This window comes from Chenopodium quinoa, unplaced genomic scaffold (assembly GCF_001683475.1).
Source record: "Chenopodium quinoa cultivar QQ74 unplaced genomic scaffold, ASM168347v1, whole genome shotgun sequence".
Taxonomy (NCBI): domain Eukaryota; kingdom Viridiplantae; phylum Streptophyta; class Magnoliopsida; order Caryophyllales; family Amaranthaceae; genus Chenopodium; species Chenopodium quinoa.
The window spans coordinates 545715-567296 of NW_018742726.1; the positions used below are offsets into that span (position 1 = coordinate 545715).

General features: G+C 38.4%; 1 protein-coding gene across 2 annotated transcripts in view; it reads right to left on the reverse strand.

The window, feature by feature from the left end:
- Window positions 1–4500: 4500 nt before the first annotated feature.
- Window positions 4501–21582, reverse strand: part of LOC110723246 (neutral/alkaline invertase 3, chloroplastic-like) — a 31175-nt gene continuing 14093 nt past the window's right edge. For both annotated transcript variants that reach the window (XM_021902586.1, XM_021902587.1), the window contains exons 5-7: window positions 13550–14043; window positions 12737–12785; window positions 4501–5190 (exon numbers count right to left, since the gene is read on the reverse strand). In XM_021902586.1, the coding sequence (XP_021758278.1) occupies window positions 4864–5190; window positions 12737–12785; window positions 13550–14043 (870 nt within the window). In that variant the 3' untranslated portion in view covers window positions 4501–4863. The remainder of the gene's footprint in view (window positions 5191–12736; window positions 12786–13549; window positions 14044–21582) is intronic.

The window sequence follows — 21582 nt, forward strand, 5'->3', positions numbered from 1 at the left end:
CTCTCTTTCTCTGAAAATTCACTCAACAAAAATTTGCAAAGTGTGAAAATGAGAGGAGGGGGGACTCTACTTATAGAGAACCCCAGAAGGCGAACCGTCACCTTCCCAATTCGAATTCAAAATTCGAATTCAAAAAAAAATAAATAAATAAGAGAGAGAGAGAAGGAGACGAAACGTCACCTTCTCAGAGCGTGACACCTGTCACGGGTTCCACGTGGCAAGCCACGTCACACCTGTGAGGGGCAAATGTTTAGGGTAAAAATACCCCCTTCCCACGTGGACAAATCATGTGCTGACACGTGTCAACATCATAGGAGTTCTAAGAGAACCGGTCCTCTAGTGACACGTGGCACTCTAATGTAAGGAGAACTGATCTCCTCTCACTATAAATAAAGGAAAATCCTCATTTATTGCACATTCATAAATACACACGAAAAAACCGAGCAATATTAATTGCAGAATTCTCTTGGAATCCAAGTGAAAAACCTTTACATTCTGCACTCTTATACATTCGGACACATTCTAACTTGATCGTCGGAGGCGGAACTCCACCTAACCGGAGTTTCCGTGGTTTTGTAGGTATAGACGGTCGACGCGCATTCTTGAAATTGTAACTCTCCTGAGGGACTCCCAAAAACCCCGAAACAAGATGTGTTTTCTTTTGAAGTTCATGAGATGTCGGGTATAAGCCCAGATCTGGCCATGCACAAGCTGGTAGTCAATCCAACCGTTAAGCCTATCCGGAAAAAGAAGAGAAATCATGGTGAAGGAAGGAATCAGGCGACCGCGGCCGAAGTAAAGAAATTGCTAGATGCAGGTTTCATTCGGAAATGTTATTACCCTAATTGGGTGGCTAATGTAATTTTGGTTAAGAAGCCGAATGGAACTTGGCGAATGTGTGTTGATTACACCGATCTCAATATGGCATGTCCCAAGGACAGCTTTCCGTTCCCCAAAATCGACAGCCTAATCTATTCAACGGTCAGGCATGCCTTGATGAGTTTCATGGACACCTATTCTAGATTTCACCAAATCCCTTTGTGGGAAAAAGATCAAGAGAAAACAGCTTTTGTGACCGAGCATGGGTTGTACTGTTACAATGTCATGTCGTTCGGCTTAAAGAACGCCCCAGATACCTTTCAACAACTTGTGAGTAAGGTCTATAAAGATCAGATCGGCCGAAACACGGAGGCTTAAATTGATGATATGATTGTTAAATCAAAGAAGTCGGCCGACCATTTGAGCGACCTCCGAGAAACCTTTACCAAACTCAAGTGGCACAAGATGATGTTAAATCCAAAGAAGTGTGTCCTTGGTGTTGAGTTTGGCAAATTTCTGGGATTTTTGATCGATCAACGAGGCATTAAAGATAACCCTAAGAAGATCCAAGCGGTCTTAGACATGAAATCGCCCAGAACCATAAAAGAAGTTCAGAGGTTGACCGGCTACTTAGCCGCCCTCGAACGGTTTCTGTCACGATCAGGGGATAAGTGTCACAACTTTTTTCAAACAATCAAGAGGAATGCTATGTTCGAGTGGACTATAGAGGCCGAGGAAGCCTTCGTTCAGTTAAAAAAACATTTGCATACCCTCCCTCGGCTTGTCAGTCTGTTCAAAGATGAAAAGTTATACATGTATCTTGGAATCTCTGATCACTCTCTAAGCACCGTCCTACTTGCTAAAAGGGACGGCCATCAGATCCCTGTGTATTTCATCAGCCATGTGTTGCACAATGCTAAACTCAGGTATCCACCCATTGAAAAGTTCGGCTTGACATTATTCATGGCATTAAAAAAGCTTAGGCCATACTTTCTTGCTCACTCAATTGTAGTCTACACGGACCAACAGTTAAAGAAGCCATTCACAACACTTGAGGCCAATGGAGGAATGCTTAAATGGGCCTTAAAATTGAGAGGGTTTGATATTTCCTTCGAACACAGAAAAGAAATTAAGGGTCAAGCCTTCGAGGATTTTTTGGCTAAAATGACACGGCCGGACAAACAGCCGACATGGGATCATATATGGAAAGTGTTTGTTTATGGGAGTGCAATGGTAACCGGTTGTGGTGCTTGCATTATTTGTTTATCTTCGAAGGGAGATTAGTTTGAGTATGCTTTAAGATTTCAGTTTTAAGCCTTTAACAACAAGGCCGAGTATGATGCCCTCCTAGCCGACCATAGAATGTGTAAGGCGGTCGGGCCAACAAAAATTGAGGCTTGTTCGGACTCTCAGTTGATAGTCAGCCATGTGAATGGTGATTACGGGACTAGGAAGCCGACAATGATGAAGTACCTTTAGATTGTAAAAGAAGAGGCCAAGGGCCTAGATCATTTTACGCTGCAACACACTCCTCGGTCCGAGAACAATCAGGGGGATGCCTTGTCAAAACTAGCCTCCTCGGCATTATGTGATACTCCGATATCTGTGTTCTAGGAAGTTAAGGAAAAGAGGAGCATTGATGCCGAGTACATTCAAACCATTAACCAAACCTCCACATGGATGGATGGAGTCGTTTCCTATCTCAAAGATGGAGTTCTTCTGGACAATCCAAAAGAAAGTTGGAAGATGAAGAAAAAGGCGCCATGGTTTGAGATGAAAGAAGAGGAATTTGTTTAAGAAATCTTTTATTAAGCCATATCTGAAGTGTGTTACGCCCGAGCGAGGGCATGAAGTTTTGGATGACCTCTATTAGGGGCATTGCGGATCACATATAGGCGGACGGGCCCTAGGTGAAAAGGTGGCCCATCTTGGGTATTTCTAGCCGAGCATGAATTCGGACGTCATGGAATTGGTGAAAAAATGTAATAAGTGCCAGAGATTCGCTACCCTCATACACCGTCCGACTCCCTTTTGCCAAATTGGGCATGGACATCTTATCGCCGTACACTCCTACATCAGGGCAGCGGCGGATATGTGTTAGTAGCAGTTGACTACTTTACAAAGTGGGTAGAGGCTAAGGTCGTCCGAGGCATTAAGTGGAAAGATGTGTCCGCCTTCATCTGGAAGAATATAATTACTCGTTTTGGTGTTCCCTAGTCCATGGTGTTCGATAATGGACCTCAGTTCGAGACCGACCATCTTAGAGATTAGCTTAGCGACCAAGGCATAGCACATTGCTTTGCTTCGGTTGGCCGGTCAAAAGCTAACGGCGAGGTTGAGGCCTATAACAAGTTAATTTCCAATGGCATCAAGCGAAAGCTTGAGAAAGCAAGCGGCCTATGGGCTGATGAGTTGGTTAATGTGTTATGGTCTATTCGAACAACAGTGAAAGGTTCTATAGAAGAAACCCCATTCTTTCTTGTCTATGGTAATAGTTATACATCGAAAATAATTATATTACATACTTTGAATGCTTACTTTAAAGACTATATCCTGAAAAGATCTATAGTAACTTCAATAAGTTATACATCGAAAGAATTAAATTAAGTTACAAAAATTGAATTGAATTTACCTTCAACATTGTACCTTTCACGCCTTGGTCAAAAGGTAAAACCCTGGTTTTGTTATGAGCCTTCGAATTAATTGAATGTGGTATATAAATCTGGGAAAATTAACATTTATAAATTTGTACAATAAAAAACAAGGGCTAATAATTGCATCACAGATATTGAATTAGATGAACTACTTCATCAGATGATTGAGCATTTACAAAACATAAACAATTAAAAACCTTAAAAATAAATAAATAAATAAATAAATAAATAATAATAATAATAATAATAATAATAATAATAATAAAAATAAAAAATAAAAAATAAAAAAACAATTAATTTTAACCAAAATCATAACTCCCTAATGGCCTAATTAACAATCTGCCATATAATACCTACCACGAAAAGTACTTCAACTAGTTTAATTCAATATAATTTTAAATTTTTCATAAGTTTGGGATCTATATAAAGTAGAAAACCCTAAAACCCCACTAAATAGGAAATACTAATTGCTTTGAAAATAACTAAATGACATAAGTAATTCCGGCCCCACATTGTGGCCAGCCATATATGAAACATTGTCGTTATAGAATACAAATAAGTAAACTCCAAACCCCCAATTATCATTAAAAAAATCTAAAGCATACCATAAACCAACAATTAGTAACAGAAACCTAAAATCACCAAATCAAAGCGAAGGAATGAATCTAAAGTTAACCTCTAAAACCTGATACCTTCTTCTTCAAAGAAAACCTCTCCTAGTACCTTCAACTTACCATGCCACAAACATAGAGTACACTTGGAAATTTCCGAAAGTTTGAAACTGGTGTGGGGATTATGATACAAAAAGGTACGACTCTAACATTTAGTTTAGAAACCATAGCTGCCCAATGTAGCCTCGAAACAGAGAGTACACTTGGTAAATCAATTCACCTTTCAAATTGGCATGCAAATTCGGTTAGTACACCAAATATGCAATAGATAGTCGTTTAAAACTCCTCTACATATATGCTCTTTAGGTTTTAGTGTTTGCTGAGCACCTTATTATATTCAAGCATCCACACAACTCTTGAAAGCTCAAAACATCTCAAAAGTGTTCGCATTATAGACATACTTAATCATTAGAGCGTGTCCCATGACAATATGCTCTAAGCCATATATACATAATAATGAGTTTTCCAATATTTACATAAAATATCCAAATCTACACAAAAATTTACTAGTAACAAGTGAATAAGCATGTTTAAATATTTAATAGGATTCTTGGCATCCAAAATTGGATACCAAACCAAATGAATTTGATGGAGTAATGGACAATTCAACATTTGTTCACGCTTCTATACTTGAACGATCGATATATATCTTCGTGACCGGGCATAGCTCCAACACCATTAGCCGTAAAATTGTAAGGCAAGAAGAAAGCTATTCTTGTTCATACTATGAAAGTCTTCTTCAAACTCTTTTGACCACGTTTTCTCCTAGGGTTAGCTCCAATTATGCAAGAAAAGGCATTGACGAGTTCAGAATCCTCAGCACTAATTAGCATCTGGGCTGCATTTGGGTTGGCAAGGAGTAGCTTTGCAACAAGATATCCTGCAATTGACCATGTCTGGAATAATCGAGCTTGCTTACCAATAAACCTTGCTCTTTTTGTGTCATAATATTCTGGCCACTTGTCTTGGGATAAGCGCTTCTCGGCTATGTGAACAGCCTTAACTGCTATTTCAGGTCTATTCATCTTAATACATGCAACAGTAAGCTGTGAAAAATATGAATTGTCAGCAGTATTATTATACTTTGTACTATGTATATCTTTAACTTATCCAAACCTATAGAATCTGAATGCAAGATGTAAGCTGCACACGGACATATTATATGTAATTTGAACAGTTTTGTTACGGCCATAATTAAAGAGTTACAAGTGTGAACAGGTTTCGTAATTAGTGGGAAATGTAACTACCACATTTAGTAACAAAGAGTGGGTAATTACAATATATGCTAATTACCACCACTTAATAACATGGAATTGATTTGTCATATTCATGGATACAACAACATCAACAACCAAACCTTAGTCCCAAAATGATTTGGGATCGGCTAACATGAATTGTCATAAGGAATCGTACGATATAAAGAAACGGACATAACAAAACCATCATTTAAAGGAGTTTGAAAAAAGGTGAGTAATATTCAAGGATACAAGGAGAAAAAATTAGTTTTGCTTATGATAATATTGTGCGATTTTTTGTTAGCCACAAAACTCTACAGTCATAAGGCATCTTATGTTAGATAGAAAGTCATTAGGGATAGGAATTTGGATCGTGAACAATATAAAGTGACTCCAGTAGCCACCTCCATCTAATCATAATTGATACATTGCTCACTTTACAGTTGTATATTATACTTTTAATCTTACAATCTCCAACAGTGGTATCATAACTAGTTAATTTCGATCATAGCTCATAGCTCTAAAGAAATGCTTAATTTCATAATTTTTTTTTATCATTGTTTTCTATTTCTAGTTTTCTACCTTGTTCTTGAATAAATGCATCACTTTCACTGACTATATTGCTAATACATAACTTTGACCATTAATAACTTAAATTGTAAAATAGTAAACTTTAAATAAAATAAAAAAATCGAATTTATTAAAAAATAAATAGTGACTAATCCAATAACATTTTATATAATAATCCTACATAAATTAGCCTTCTTGTGGATGAGCTCCCAAGCATATTGAAAATATGAAGGTCAATACTCCCTCAAATGTTAAACTTCACACTTTTTAACATATAAAAAAACAAATGTTATTATACAATGCATTGTTGGATTCGTTACAATATATACTTTCATAATATCAATTTTTCAATAATTTTACTAACATATAATTAGATAAATTAATGGTCAAAGTCGTGTCAAGGCATGCATGTTTAGTCAAAGTGTAACACTTATTAAAACACGGAGGTAGTAGTAGTAGATGTCAAAACTAGATGAGCACATATCTCTTGATGTAAGGGGTTTATTTGTTAATTAACAAGTCACCAAGGATAGTGCATGTCTCCCAAACAAGAGATACTAGGAGGTATCCTACGAACTAATAAAATTTTGATGTGATATTACTAATTGTTGTTAACCTAATTGATAATGACACTAGTATTCAGCTATAATGAGAGAGTGTTCATCAATTAGACTAGCAAATTTAGCTAATATAATGTAAGTTTTGTGTGCCACATATGTACACGGCCAAAACTAGTATTGTGGTTTGTTTAGTTATTTGCTACCATATTAACACATCAATTGCACATTGGCAAGTATTCAAAAGTATCTAGTGCCAATATGTTTTGAAACGTTTTGTTTGAACGAGATGCCATAAAAGGTATCAAAGTTTTCATTGAGTATACATGTTTTAACAAGCTAAGATTTAATTTCCTAGATCTTTCCAAATAACGGATGGGATATGTAATATGTTTAAAATAAACATTTACATTTTTGCAAGGTTCTTTTGCATAATTATGTACAGGTTTTAGCTAAGGCACATGATGACAGGAAGGATGAGATGGACTAAGCTAGTCATATTAGTAGAGTGTTCATAATGCTGAATATTTGTACACATGTGTTGTACTTCCTCCTTTTTCTTATCATTATTACCTTTTACAGTGATTTGGAACAAGGGCCAAGACAATAGAGAAAGGAAATCAAAAGGACATATTTACCATAACCCTACCCCCAAGGACGTATCTAGGGTGGGTTCAAGGGGGTTCATTGAAACCACCAATTTTTCATAAGAAATTGATTAGTTTTTTTTTTTTTTTTTTTCAAAAAAACGAAAAGTAAAATGGTTAAAATAATAATGCGCACAAAAGAAATAAATATGTTGCAAGCTAGCTCAGTGGTTGTGGCCTTATTGCTTCTTAACGCGCAAATCTTTTTTCTATTTTGTTGGGGGTTTTATTCGAATTCTCTTTTTGGGATTTTATTCTTTTATTTGTTGTTTTGCTGAATTGTTGAAATAATTGTAGATTTGAATTCATGATTTGTTGAATTGTTGAGCAATTGACTTGTAATCTTGTATACTTGTGTTTTTGTCAATTGTAATCTTGTATAGTTGTACTAGATTAATTCCCATGCGATGCACGGTTTTATTAAATTTATTTGCAAGACTTGTTTATTATAAAGATTTGTTAAATATTTATGATTAACGATAGATGAGAGTTATGAATTGGGTGTAAGAGAATTTAACTGAACTTTTCTTCTTGATTCATGTATATTTATTTTAAAATAAAAGTAATTATATGATTAACTAACACATCCTAAAATTAATCAGCGTTTTGTTTTATTAGTATTTAGATAGTTTGTCCTTTGTGGTGTGTCGGACTTGTGCATTTTGACTATTGTTTCTTGCTTAATGTATATTGTGGAGTTTTCACAATAAAAGTTTGGCATCACTATGGTTTTTTTGTTTTTTGGTTTTCTGTTTTTCAAAACCAAATGATATATGTCATATAATGAATAAAAAACTAATCAAACTTATTCAAATCATGATAATTTTGAAAACAGACAATAGAAAACTGGAAACACCTTTTTTCTTATTTCTTGATTTTGGTTTTTTGTTTTCAAAAAAACAAAAAACGATGCCAAACAAGCCCTTAGAGTTTTATTTATTTTAGTATACACAATGAGCTTACGTATTGGATTTTAAATTATCTAAATATCTGTTGTAAACATGTAATCCGGATTTGAACTTATGTATTTGATTTTTAATTTTCAAAATACCCGTTGTGATCCGAATTTGAGTTATCTACTTAACCCACTTTTCCCAATTCCTGGATACTCCACTGCCTACCCCCTCTCTGTCTTCCATGTCAGCCATCTCACTAAGCAGCTACCACCTTCTCCATCCACTGCCCATTTGATCCAACCTAGCAGTCCAAGTAGCAGCCCACAACCTTCAAAGCTTCTCAACCCATCTCATCTGAGCCATACCCACTGCTATTCCACCACCATCATCTTTCTCTCCTTTTGTAGATTTATTGCAAGTATTTTACACTTCATCTTTCTCCTCGCTCTCATTCTCTCTTTGACCGGTGTTTGTGATGATTTCTTACTCATGAGAAAGTTGGGTCAAAGTTGTGGTAGGGTTGGAAATCATTCACCATCTCCCTCTCTTTTTTCTGCGTTTTGAGAACGACGGTGGCATGGACAAGCAATGGTGAAGGTTTAACGGGTGATGGTAAAAATGTATGTAAGGGTTTTGAGTCATACTCTTCGGGGCGGGTCGAGTGTGACTATAGGTGGTGGTAGTTAAGTTCTTTTACCATATGTAATTTATCACTACAACCAATATATATAGGAGTTGGATCATGTGAAAACCAACCTTAAGCTGAAAACTGAAAACATGACATCTAAACTGTAGATTATGATCTACCAAATCTTATGGTTGAGATTTTTCCCCCAATTTCACGCAAAATGTCTACAATTTCTCTCTCCTCCTTCATTTGCACGTTATTTTCTTCCTCCTTTATTTTCTCTCCCCTAATTTCTGCCAATTTCATGCTACTTTTTCAAATCCAGCTTCAATTACTTTGATTTTCAGCAATTTCTCAGCTCTACGATCTATTATCAAGTGAGTTATTCGTGTTAATTTCGCTATTTTTGCTTGATTTGAGGTTCTTAGGTTTCTGAAATTTTGTTCGCCTGAATTTCATGCGTATTTTTTTGTAGTTTCAACTTGAAATTTAATATGTTCATTGTGTTTTTCGTTTATGATTTTTGTTTAATTTGGTACTTTTGCAAAGTTTTTTTTATTGATTTTTTCGATTTGATTTGAATTTTTGAGTTTCGACTTAAGTTTCGTTTTCGTAGGAGTATATTTTAACTGTATTTTGTTTAATTTTGCTTGATTTTAGTAAATTAGGTTTTTATGTGTAATTTTTGCTCGAAATTCTACTCTTGTTGTTGTTCTTCACCTTCTTAGTTACACGATTTTTGTGTTTGTGATTTTAGTAAATTAAGTTTGGGTAATTTTAGTAAATTACCTTTTTATGTGTTTTACATTATAATTATAGATTTTAATTATTAAGTGCATTTCGTTGATTTTGATTGGAAAATACTTCGTATATTATAAATTTGTTGTACAACGTAGATGTTTGATTATGATGAGAATAGCTCAAATTAAGCTAATAACGTTTTAATTTTAGATAGTAAGAAGCTTGATTTGATTTGAATTGAGCATTTTTTTGTTTTTGTTGATTTTAACTGGAATGGAGAAAATTTTGTTTTGGGTCTAATTTTATTTGAAATTCACGGTGGCTAAGGAAGTTTGGCGAAATGATAGAGCTAATCCGGTAGAATTTGTTGATTTTTTGTGATTCCGGTCTGAGTGGAGGAGGCGGGAAGATTAGATAAGAGGATATTTCACATTGTCATATATTTGATATGATTAGTCAGGTATAAAATCAAACAAGTATTGTTTATGGAGAAGATTGTGATTAGCTAATCATGAAATGGTATACTTTGATGAGTCACTTGATCAGCCAAGCTGCCAAGTGATCTAATGATTGAGAATCCGGTAGAATTAGTTGATTTTTCGTGTTTTGAGTTTGAGGGGGAGGAGTTGTGAGATTAGAAAAGACGATATTCCACGTTGTCATATTTTTTGTTATTATTATTAGTCAGGGGTGAAACTACATTGTCTTTGAGGAAGATTGTGTTTGCTTGTTATGATATGGTTTACTCTGATGAGTCACTGGATCAGCCAAGTGATACGATGACCTTTGCCCTTTGATTAAGACGTTGAATGCTACCATTTGTGGATGTTTCGGAGGAGACCTAATTTGGGATTATTGAGTAGTTAAATTGAGAATTTGAGATGGAACAAGGATGCCTTTAACATCATGCTAATGCACTTAATTTGGCTTTAACAAAATCTCTACTCAGACCGATATCCCTGGTTTTACCATGATTGTTCGTTGTTGGGGTAAGGTGAATTAGTTTAGTTCTACGTATTACACATGTTGGCTGCTTTTGTGAGCCTTTACCTGAAAGGATGTCTCTGCTCAAGGTTAATGTTATAGATAGGGTCTATTTCTTATGTAGGATGTCTATTGTGTCAAAGTCCGAATGTTAGTCTTTCAAAGGTTTATTCAATGATGCTTAGTATATATGATTGATGATGCTGGATAATTGCTCGACAGCAAAATAAATTGGTATAGTTGTGCAAATAGTTTCGTTGCTTTGCTGGACAATTTACAGTTTTCCTTGCATTTAAAATTTGGATATCATTGTTGCTATGTGGGTTTAGTGCTAACACTTAATACAATGACCCTGAGCAGAAGTTTGGAGTAGTAAGTTTTACAACACTTAATCCAATATGATAGGCATTGTGTGCCCATATCTATGACCATCGTAATAATTGTGGTGTTGCAAGTACTTTATCTAGGAATTATTGCTTTTGGTGTTAATTAGAATTTTTATAAGAAAAATTATGATTCTAAATAAAATACATCTTAGACATCATTAACACAAATTCATAATGATTTTGTTTACAAACCTTTTGTAAATTACGAAGATGAGATAGTTTATTCTAGGTTAGTGTGTTGAAAGCCTATTAGCTCAATTGGTCGAGCAATGTGTAATCTTGGGTTCACATGGGATGTAGGTTCAAATCCTACATAGCTTACATATAGTAACTCATTTTTGACATGTAGCGATCTCTTTGTTTTTATATATAGCAACCTCTATTTGTATATAGTTATCAATGATATATACCTTATATTTATATATAGACATATAGTAACCTCCATTTGTATATAGTTATCAATGATATATACCTTATATTTATATATAGACATATAGTGACCTCTATTTGCTATAAGCACCATTAATGTAGTTACCGTATTTTTATATAGTCTCCTTTATGTAAACGCCGTCAAAATTGATATAGTTACTTTATTTTTGTATATAGTGACCTCTGTATAAATGTTGCCAATATTGATATAGTTACCTTATTTTTATATATATAGTGATCTTTGTGTAAATGCCGTCAATATTAATATAGTTACCTTATTTTTATATATATTGACCTCTGTATAAACATCGTCAAAATTGACATAGTTACCTTATTTTTTTAAATAGTGACATCTGTGCAAACGTCGTCAAAATTGATATAGTTACCTTATTTCTATATATAGTGATCTATGTGTAAATGGTATCAAATTGTTATAACTTGATATAGTTACCATATTTTTGTATATAGTGACCTTTGTGTATATGGTGTCAAATTCATATAATTACCTTAAGTTTACACATAGTGACCTGTATGTAATAGTCGTCAAATTGATGTAATTACCTTACTTTGGTATATAGTGACCTTTCTGTAAATGTTGCCAAATTGATATAATTAACTTAATTGTATATACAGTGACCTTCATATAAATGTTGTCAAATTGATATAATTACCTTATTTTTGTATATATAGTGACCTCTATGTAATGTTTTCAAAATCTATATGGTTACCTTATCTTATGAGTTGTTTCACACCATCAGATTATTTAATGAATATTCAACAGCTAAGATTGCTTGTTTTTAGTTTTTCACCATAAGCTTTGTTTTCAGCGGAACCTCCCCGTGTATATATATATATATTCATTCTAAATTACATCATGTTCGTTTATAAATAGAAAATAAAAATGTTCTTTGGCCTTTACCCATATGTACTTTGGATTTGAATAGTATTTTCTTTTGTGCTCATCTTCGTTTCCTTTAGCCCATATGTTCTCCAGTTCATGGCTTTCGTTAATTTCAAGTACAGATGGTTGTGTATTTAATCATTCTATGTCTTGAGGAAGGACATTTTAAAATGGGTTTGTCAAGTTTTGGGTGGTTACATTATGCTGATTAACAACCACTTATAACATGGAAAGTAAATTGTCATATTCATCAATATAAATAGATCAAATCAGTTCAAATCAGTTCAGTTCATTATGAAAATCTGAAATATTCTTTTATCACAAAATAAACTCATAAATTCTCTCACGTTAGGTCAAATGACACATCATTCAGGGCTTGGGATTTAGGACATAAACAGAATACAGCTAGTCAGACACCTGCATTTGATCCTATTTGATATATCACTTCCACTTCAAGGTTAATCCTTGTATATCATACTTCGCATATTGTATTTCCCAACATTATAGAAATAGCAAAATACTCCCATAAGCACAGTGATGAAACCAGTATGAGTAATGGTGTGTCATTAAAATGGCCTAGCATACACAAGAAAAATAATGAATGAATAAAATGCTGACCTGCCAAAGCAATGTCGGCCAGGAGCCAGCATTGTGATAGGACCAGGGCCTGCAAAAATGAAGGAGCTATATGAGGATGAACAATATTAGCCATTGAAAAGAGAGTATATTACAGAATATTACTCCCTCCATTTTGTTACTGTAACTACATAAAATAAGGAAAAGTAAAAATGGGGATCACGCATGTGGATGCTTTTGTGTTAAAGAAGAGCGAGATAGAGAGCAATTGGGCCCCACAAAGTAGGTCGTAGATGATAAATAATAAATATAAGGTTGTCATAAAAGGAATAAAGTAAAAGTGGGTAGAACTTAGAAAAACGGACAAAACGGAAATTGAGTAGAATTTAGGAAAACAGGGGAAGTACATAACTTCCACAGCCTTTAGAGTCACAGACTAATATTTTCCTCCCGCTATTAATTCCCAATTTCCATAAATTCTTCTATACATATCTTCCAACCCAATTTTCAACAGATTTATCTTTGGTAATACTCATCTTAGATTGGTGTGGTAAGTCAAAATAACACTTCTTACGTTTCTCAATACTTGCATCATTTTGAGTTTTTGACTATACACGTTTCCAACGTACTACTTTGACCATTAATAATCTTTAGTTTTGCTTTAATAAAAAAATATGAAAATATATATTTTTTGAAAATATATATTGAGATTACCTCAACAGCAATTAAAATAGTGAACTTTATATATATGTATTAGTAAAACATGGTCAAAGTTAGAACATGATGCAAATATTGAGAAACGGAGGAAGTACATGATAAGGAGTGTACAATGCATAAGCAGGGTAAGAATCGTACGTATTCTTGGGATCACAGCCAGTGATGATTTGCCATTCCTGACCTTCAAGAGCAGGATAACAAATCTTCAACGGCATGTCTGCCACGAGGTCTGCCCATTTGGCTTCAATGAGGTCCAAAATGGCATGGGATTGATCTTTCGTTGCAAGGCCACTTACCACAGACCAAAGGTTACCCAGAGAGAAAAATCGAAAATCCATGTGCGCTGGTTGCAAGTTACCAATTAGATAACCTCCTTTACCTGGCATCCATTCCACTAGCCAAGGAGAGATCTGATCAGGGTATATATTAAATTTGTTGACAGCATCATATGAGTATTCTTCAGTCTTGTAACGATAAATCTCATTAAGTTTCTTCATATCAACCCAATAATATTCTCTGATATGAAAAGCTAATGCAACCAAACGATTGTTCAAAGCACGTATAAGGTCTGCTGATCCATCTTCTGGAGCAAGCATTTCACGAGAACAGCGCAATGCAGAATAAAAAAGTGCCTGAAAAGAAGCAGTGTAAAGATAAATGATGTGATAGCTTCACAATTAGAAACTAGAGGAGCATAAGAAAAGGGAATTCAATTAGAAACTACTTCAGGTCCAGTTTCCTGAAACTCTAATAAAAGTTTCCCCTTATTTTATCTCTTCTATCTTTTCATTTTAATTCCCACATGGACCTATCAATCAAACTTGCAACACTCCTAGGGACTTAATTTTCCTCTGCAATTAAAGCCACATCAATACATCATACACGTGTATCAGACTTTCTATCATTGTATGGATCCAAACACTTTGGAAGGATCAGTCCCAACTCCCAAATGTCTCCCCCCTTCCTAACCCCATCTCATCATAAGCCCCAGAGATAAACAACATACAGTTCAGTATGAATGGGAGAAAACAAAGAATTTTTTCTGCATACTGTTCCCTAACATTACCGTTTATCTTGACTACCTACCGCCCTCCAGCAGCTCATACTCTGTCAGTCTGTCCTCCCTTTTCCTACGCTTCCAAGCTCCATCAGATGATCAAATATAGAGTAATAGAATTTTCCTCACGGTAAGAACCTAATTATCACATCAAGACAGGATTTTCTCATGCCAGACCAAAGACATTCCTCATACCCAAATGCATAGCTTCTGCATTTGCTTTCACCCACCTCCCCATGGAGTTTCTCTCCTCTCCACCTATTCATCTTGCTTGAACAAATATGTTACAAATTATTCCACCCACTTTCCAGTAATACCCATACCCATTTACTCCCTAGTAAACTTTAATTATTAAGAAGGTTAAGATGAATTGATGATAATATTACTAATCAAATTAACGAAAAACTAGTGAAATATGATTTTATTTATGATAAACATTGTGGGAACCGCTGATTACAACATAGCCAACATTTGAGAGGTTCGTGCTCTCCAAAGTATTGATTTCTCTATCTACACTTACCATTATTCAATGTGTCTTCCTCTCTCTAATATGCTCCAAAAACAGGACTTTACCTCAAACTGCTAGCTATCTTATTATTCAAGCCACTAATAACTGGATCATAATGTAACTACCTGCAGTGACCCTCCTCCTTATATTGATTATTAGCTTTTTGGAACTCCAAATTTTCTACCTCGTCCTCAATATAAATAGTAGTAGGTGAAGAATTAAGAGATGAAACCGAATTTAAACCCCCTAAATGCTTGCTCCTATCTTGTTTACTCATGTATTTATATGATTTACAGCTTTCAATAATTCTATAATTTTGATGCTTGAAGAAGATTCATGTTAGAATTCCAAAAAAATTCCTATTTCTCATTTCCTTAGTTTAATGCATGTTTGGTAGTGTTGGATTCCTTGGTACCTAACGAGCTGATTTTCCAACGTATTTATTTACTCCTTTTGTCATTTTGTCTATCATAGTTTAGTGAACAACTTCACCCCCTCTCCGACATAGCTTATCCCTAGTCTTAGTCTCCATTGTATCATATGCGATTCTAGTGGATGTATGACCCTTCCTTAACCCTAACTAGTTTAGGTTTTGTTTGACGCAGGAGATAAATTTACTTTTTGTCAGCCCACTAACCCATAAATCTGATTCATAACTAAGGTAAGTTTAGAACATGACTTGACTTCTAAGAAGATAAAATGAAATCCATCTAGACTTTTTGAAGACAAAAAAACTTTGTGCTATCCTATCTTAATTTATCTACACATTCATATTACATTCTGGCTATGTTGCACAGACTCGAGTTTGGGTGTCGTATCCAAGTAGGGATCGGAAGATCTGATCCTCCGATTCAAAAAATAGCCGATACGCGGATTCGTTCATAAGAGTGTCTTGACCATTTTTTTGGACACGGCTAGCATGTAAAGTGTCGGAAAATTATTTAGATAATTCATTAAAATATAATAGTTATAATTATCATTTAATGAGTTAAAAAAATAAAAAATAAAATAAAATAAAAATAAAAATGGTATGGAGTAATGATTATTGTTTCGGGGTTTTCTGATGTCCTGCGGGAGAGTTACAATTCCGAGACTGGAACCGGACGCCTGTACCTGCAAAACAAACGGATGCTCCGGATGATTGGAGATCTGCCTCCGACGGTCAAGTTAGTACTTGATTAAGGAGTAATTAATGCGGAAATTAAAGTGATTGGGTCTCTCTAGGTGAGAGTGTTTAATGTGTGTAATCTGCGTCCTCTCCCTTAATGAGGATTAAGGGAGGTATTTATAACCTCGGGAAACGTGTCAATCTAGGTTTAGGTTAACCTTGGGCTGATTGGGCTTCCCTCGGAAGTTGGGCCTAGGTGACCGGCTTCTCCATTAGGCATGGAGTATGCCACATGTCATGACATAATAAGTCCAGGGTGGACGAATAAGCGTGTGCCACGTGGCAATCCCTGAGAGGTCCAACTGGGGGACACTTGGCAGGACCTGATTGTCCACGTGGCGCATTCCGATTGGTGGGAGCAAAATCCCCTAATCATTTGCCCCTCACAGGTGGCACGTGACTGGTCACGTGTTACCTGTGACAGGTATCGCCCTGTAACAGGCGACGGCCTGCTACAGGTGTCACTCGGCGAGAGGCCGAGAGATTCTCCCGCCAAAATTTTGAATTCTGGAAGTGACCCTTCGCCTTCTCACTTCGCCTATATAAAGGAGTGTTGACTTCGGTCATTTTCACACTTGAAAACTTTGTGAGAGAACATTCGGACCCCTGAACTTGCTCTGACATTTTGGACCCTTTCTGCCTACCGCCTGCTCTGACAAGCCGACTGCAAAGGATTTTCAGAACTTCATCAATTGTCACTCGTTCAGGTAACCGTTGGTTCTCTTACTCTTAATTTTCTCTTTACTTTATTCTTTTTTGAAATGGCACCACGGAAGCACACGACACGACCTAGGTTAGTGATCAGCCGGTCACCGGGGACGGCTGAATCTAGGACTAGGAGTGCCGCCTGCCCTTTTCTGGACCCATCTTTGCCCTTTATACAAAGTCCGACTGTATCTGTGTCTATGCAGAGCATGATGGCCAGAACAAAAAAGACTGTCAGGATCTCAAACTCAGACGGCTCCTCCCACAGGGTGCCGATTAGTGAAACATCATCAGGCGCCAGATGTGGAAGTGAAACAAAGCGGCTTGAAAGCCGGCAGTTCTGAGGGAGGAGTCAAAGTGACCCCTTCCCATTTTACAGTTGACAATTCTACATCCTCTCCTGCTCCTTTTAAAGGAGAGGAGGCGGGCCCCTCTGGGAGAGGGGAGGAGTCGTCCTCTTCGGACTCGTCAGAGGACGATTCCGAGTCTAGCTCTTCTGGCCATGCTTCTCTGGACAGAAGAGAAAAACAGTCGCCTACAAGAGGCGAGGCTTTCTCACGCAGTTGAGAAGGGGGACGATTGGGCGGAGCCATCCGCCTCTCACCGAGAGCAAAATACCCCCTACTACTGCACGGTACCTCGGGGCCGGATCACGGCCATGCAAGAGAAAGTGGAGAGCTTTATCGCAAACCACACAATGGGCCCCGGCTTTTTAGTGTTCGTGCCGGATCCAGAAAACACAGTCGTCTGGCCGGCTGGTACTAGTTATGATGGCGCCTGCTTTGGCTGCTACGAAGCGGCCATCAAGGCTGGGCTGCGCTTCCCACTACATCCGGCTGTTCAGCAGATCTTGGATGGGTATGAGTTGGGGTTATGGCAGTTAGCCCTGACCCCGGTCAACGTACTCGGCTATGTGGCCGGGTGCGAACTGCACATGGTGGAGCCGAACTTCGAGGCTTTCGCCCACATGAACTACCTCAGCCGGACCCCTAAGGCAGGCGGTACCGGCTGGTATCAATTGACGAGCCACAGGGGCTACCTCATGACGAGAGGTAAAGCAAACAAATGGAAGGACTGGCGTAGCACCTTCCTTATCATTGAGAGTTCAGACACAGAGCTGAACAAGCGCTTCAACAGGTGGAACAGGAATCCGCCCCTTCTTGCAGGCGGCCGCAGCATGCCGCCTGTTCCCCCCAAGGCTAAGAAAGAGATCCTAGATAAAGGAGTCTTCAAAGTAGAGTCGAAGGTGAACTCTACTTTAGGGGTACGAGAGCAAGTACCCCTGCACTGCGTCCCGAGCTTCAAATGGCTCTACGACGAGTACTTTTTGGCCGCCTGTGGCCTCAGCAGTCGGTGCTCAAGAGGTAGCCGGCCTGTCGAATACTCTGTTGTTCCGTGCATTTCTTGTTATGACTTTTATTAACTTTGCTATTTGTTTTTGCAGCGGACGCCATGAGCAAAATTACCGCCTCCAAGACTGCGGCGGCCATGTTGCGGGCCTCCATCATGCAACAGTCTTCAACCGACTCCCCTAACAAGGGGGCACCCTTGTTGGGCTTCGAACCTTTCACCCTCCTTTTGGAGTTGTGTTTATGCATATACTGACTATTTTCTTCTTTTTTAGACGAGCGCTCCAAGAGCTTCTTCTTCCCAACAGCCGGACCCCAAGGCCCAGAGGACGACTGTTGCGAGCTCTCCTGGTTCTGCCAGGAAACATGCGGCGGCTGAGAAACAGCCGGCCACTTCTTCTAAAACTCCAGCTGGGCCACCTAGAAGTATGAAATTGTCCTTGTAAATTTTAGACTTGCTCCCTCCTTTACTAGGTCTAATCCGTTTGTTTATGCCTGATGCAGCCGGCCCTCAGGAGCCTGACTTGGTCGAGGTGGCCAAGTCTATGATCAAGGTCTTTCCTCCAGCTGAAAGGGAGGCAGTCAGGGGTGTCGGCACCCTTGACCTAGACGGGATTGCAGGGGTCCTTGCTGAGGTATACTTAGCATATTTTTTAGTATTTGAATTCCAGAACGCCTGTTTTCTTTTTGTTTGGAATCTGACGCCTGTTCCCCTTTTTACTTAGGCCGTGCTCCAAGTGAACTGCCTTCGCAAGCCGCTTGACCGGAAGAACAAAGAGGTAAAGGCTGCAAAAGCTATGGCCGCCTCTGACTGTGATAAGGCAATGTTTCAAATTGCCCAAAATGAAGTTCTGACCATTGATATTCTTTATTATCAAGCGCAGGCTACCGCCGCTATTCGGGCTCAGTTAGAGGCGGCCCAAAAGAGGAATAGCGAGCTGGAGGCGACTATCAACAACCTCAAGGCCGAGCTGAGACCTCTTCGCCAAAAGATGTCCTCATACGAAACCTTGGAGAAATCCTTGGCGAGCGTAAAGGAACGCCTGGTGACCCAGGAAAAGGCCGAGCAAGAAAAGAAAGAGCTGGTCCGGGAGATGATGGAAGACTCTGCTCAAATCCAGCGCATGACTTGGGGCCGCCTCTTCCCCAACGCCGACTTTGCCTCATGGGAAAAAACGTACCACCAGTGTTCTAATAGATATAATCAAGAGATCCTGGCGGCTGCTGAGGAAGAGGCGTTGGAGGAGGAGGAGCAGCCGGTAGTGGCGCTTGTGCCGCTTAGGGGTAATGCATCGAAGAAGGATGCAGCTGAAGCCGAGTCCAGCAAAAAGAGTGCTGACCAGGCGGCAGCTGCTAATATTGAAGATCTGCCCCCTTCATAAGCTTTATGTCTTCTTTCCCCGGCCTGCGTGCCGTTTGTTTGTATTTACCCGGTCAGGGGGTCGGGGCTCTGAATATTTTGGCGGTCTTTAATGACCGGCTTCCTTTTAATGAATATTTTTGTTTTGCTTCAAATTTGTTTAAGTATTGAATATTCTTATATCCAATTGTACACTATACCGACTGTTTTACATGGCCGATAGTTGCAGACAGGTACGGATAGTTAGTCACGCCGCCTATGCCCCTGGACGACTGGTTGTCTGTTTCCAGGCTAGACGATCAGTCGGCCATTTATCCAATCGGTATTCGAACCATTTTAAAGACTGGATCCCCTTTAGGCAGGCGGTCCTGTCATTTGTAAAATTAACCAAGTAGGAAAGTGGTTTCCTACTTGTCATGTTTTTAGGCTAGAGACTTTAGGCCGTCTAGGCCGACTGCTCCCCGCCATATTTAATCTAGTGTGAACAGGTGCTGTATGAACACCTTTTTAGTTTCATACTAAATTTTTAAGGAGTGACCAAGTAAACATGATTGTTACCTAGTCGCCAAGTAACTGAGTAGTAGAGGTATCAAGCGGTGGGTACCGGTTGTTCCCCTGTATTCGTTAATGTTTGTTGGCTTTTAACTCATAGGTTGTTAACCTAGCAGGAGTAGTGGTTGAGAGCCCCTGTTTGCTAAAAACAGGCGGACGACTCATACCTTTTAGGCTCCATACTAAGTTTGAGAGAGTGACTATGAGTTAACTTTGGTGTTACTCAGTCGCCGTCACTCCTGCTTGAGTAGTAAAGGTACCAGGCGGCGGAGGCCGGCTAAACCTTTTGATTCGCCAATGTTTGTTGGCTATTAACTCAATAGGTACCCCCTGCATTTATCCCAAGTAATACAGGCGGTCATCTGACTCAGATGTCAACTGCTACCACTGGTTTGGTTAGTGATAGAGTTATCCTTGTCTCAAAAACGGCTACGTGGTTGCCCTTGGGGACAGTCGTATAGGTGTCGTGTAATTAGTTTATAGAGCAATGTTCCACCCAAAAGGGAGCTGCTCTCTGCGACGAATTTCATCCGCAGGGATGCCACCGGACGCCTGCTATGATGTTGGGACAGGTCGTATTAGTTTTGAAGATTGGATCGTTTGGCTTGGCGCCTGGTCTGATCATTCGGCTTGTGGCCTTGGTTAGTCCTTTGGTGGACGCAGATGCTAAGTAAGAGGAGGGCAGCTGCCTATTTAGGCACAGGGTCGGCCAGGCCACCATCATTTTTTAGCTAAGTATAGGAGGGTGGTCGTCTGTCTTGGAATCGACTGTATGTCCAGACGGCATGCCCCTATGGTGATAGAGTAAAATATTCAATGGAGAGTAGCCGACTGTAAAGGTACAGACGGCATGCCCTTCTGAAGATAGAGTAAAATACTCAATGGAGAGTATCCGACTGTAAAGGTACAGACGGCATGCCCCTCTGAAGATAGAGTAAAATACTCAATGGAGAGTAGCCAACTGTAAAGGTACAGACGGCATGCCCCTCTGATGATAAAGCGAAATACTCAATGGAGAGTAGGCGACTGTAAATGTATAGGCGGCCTGCCCCTCTTAAGTAAGAATAAAAATTAAACATGGAGTAGCCGACTGTTTGTCAGTAGGCATGCCCCTCTTAAGTAAAAATGAAAACTGAGTATGGAGAGTAGCCGACTGTTTGTTAGTAGGCGTGCCCCTCTTAGTACAAAATTGAATATTAAGTATGCAAACTTTTATTAAGTAGCCCTTGACTATTTATATCATTCAAAAGAAATATTTCTTAAGATTATCTACATTCCAAGTTCGAGGCAACGGTTGGCCGTCTGGTGTTTCCAGACGGTAGGTACCGTCCCTGACCTCTTCACAGATTCGGTAGGGTCCTTCCCAGTTGGGAGTTAGTTTGCCAGACTCATTAGCCCTTCCAACTGCTTCCATTTTTCTAAGTACAAAGTCCCCCACTTTGAGTGGACGCCTGTGTACTTTTTTGTTGTAT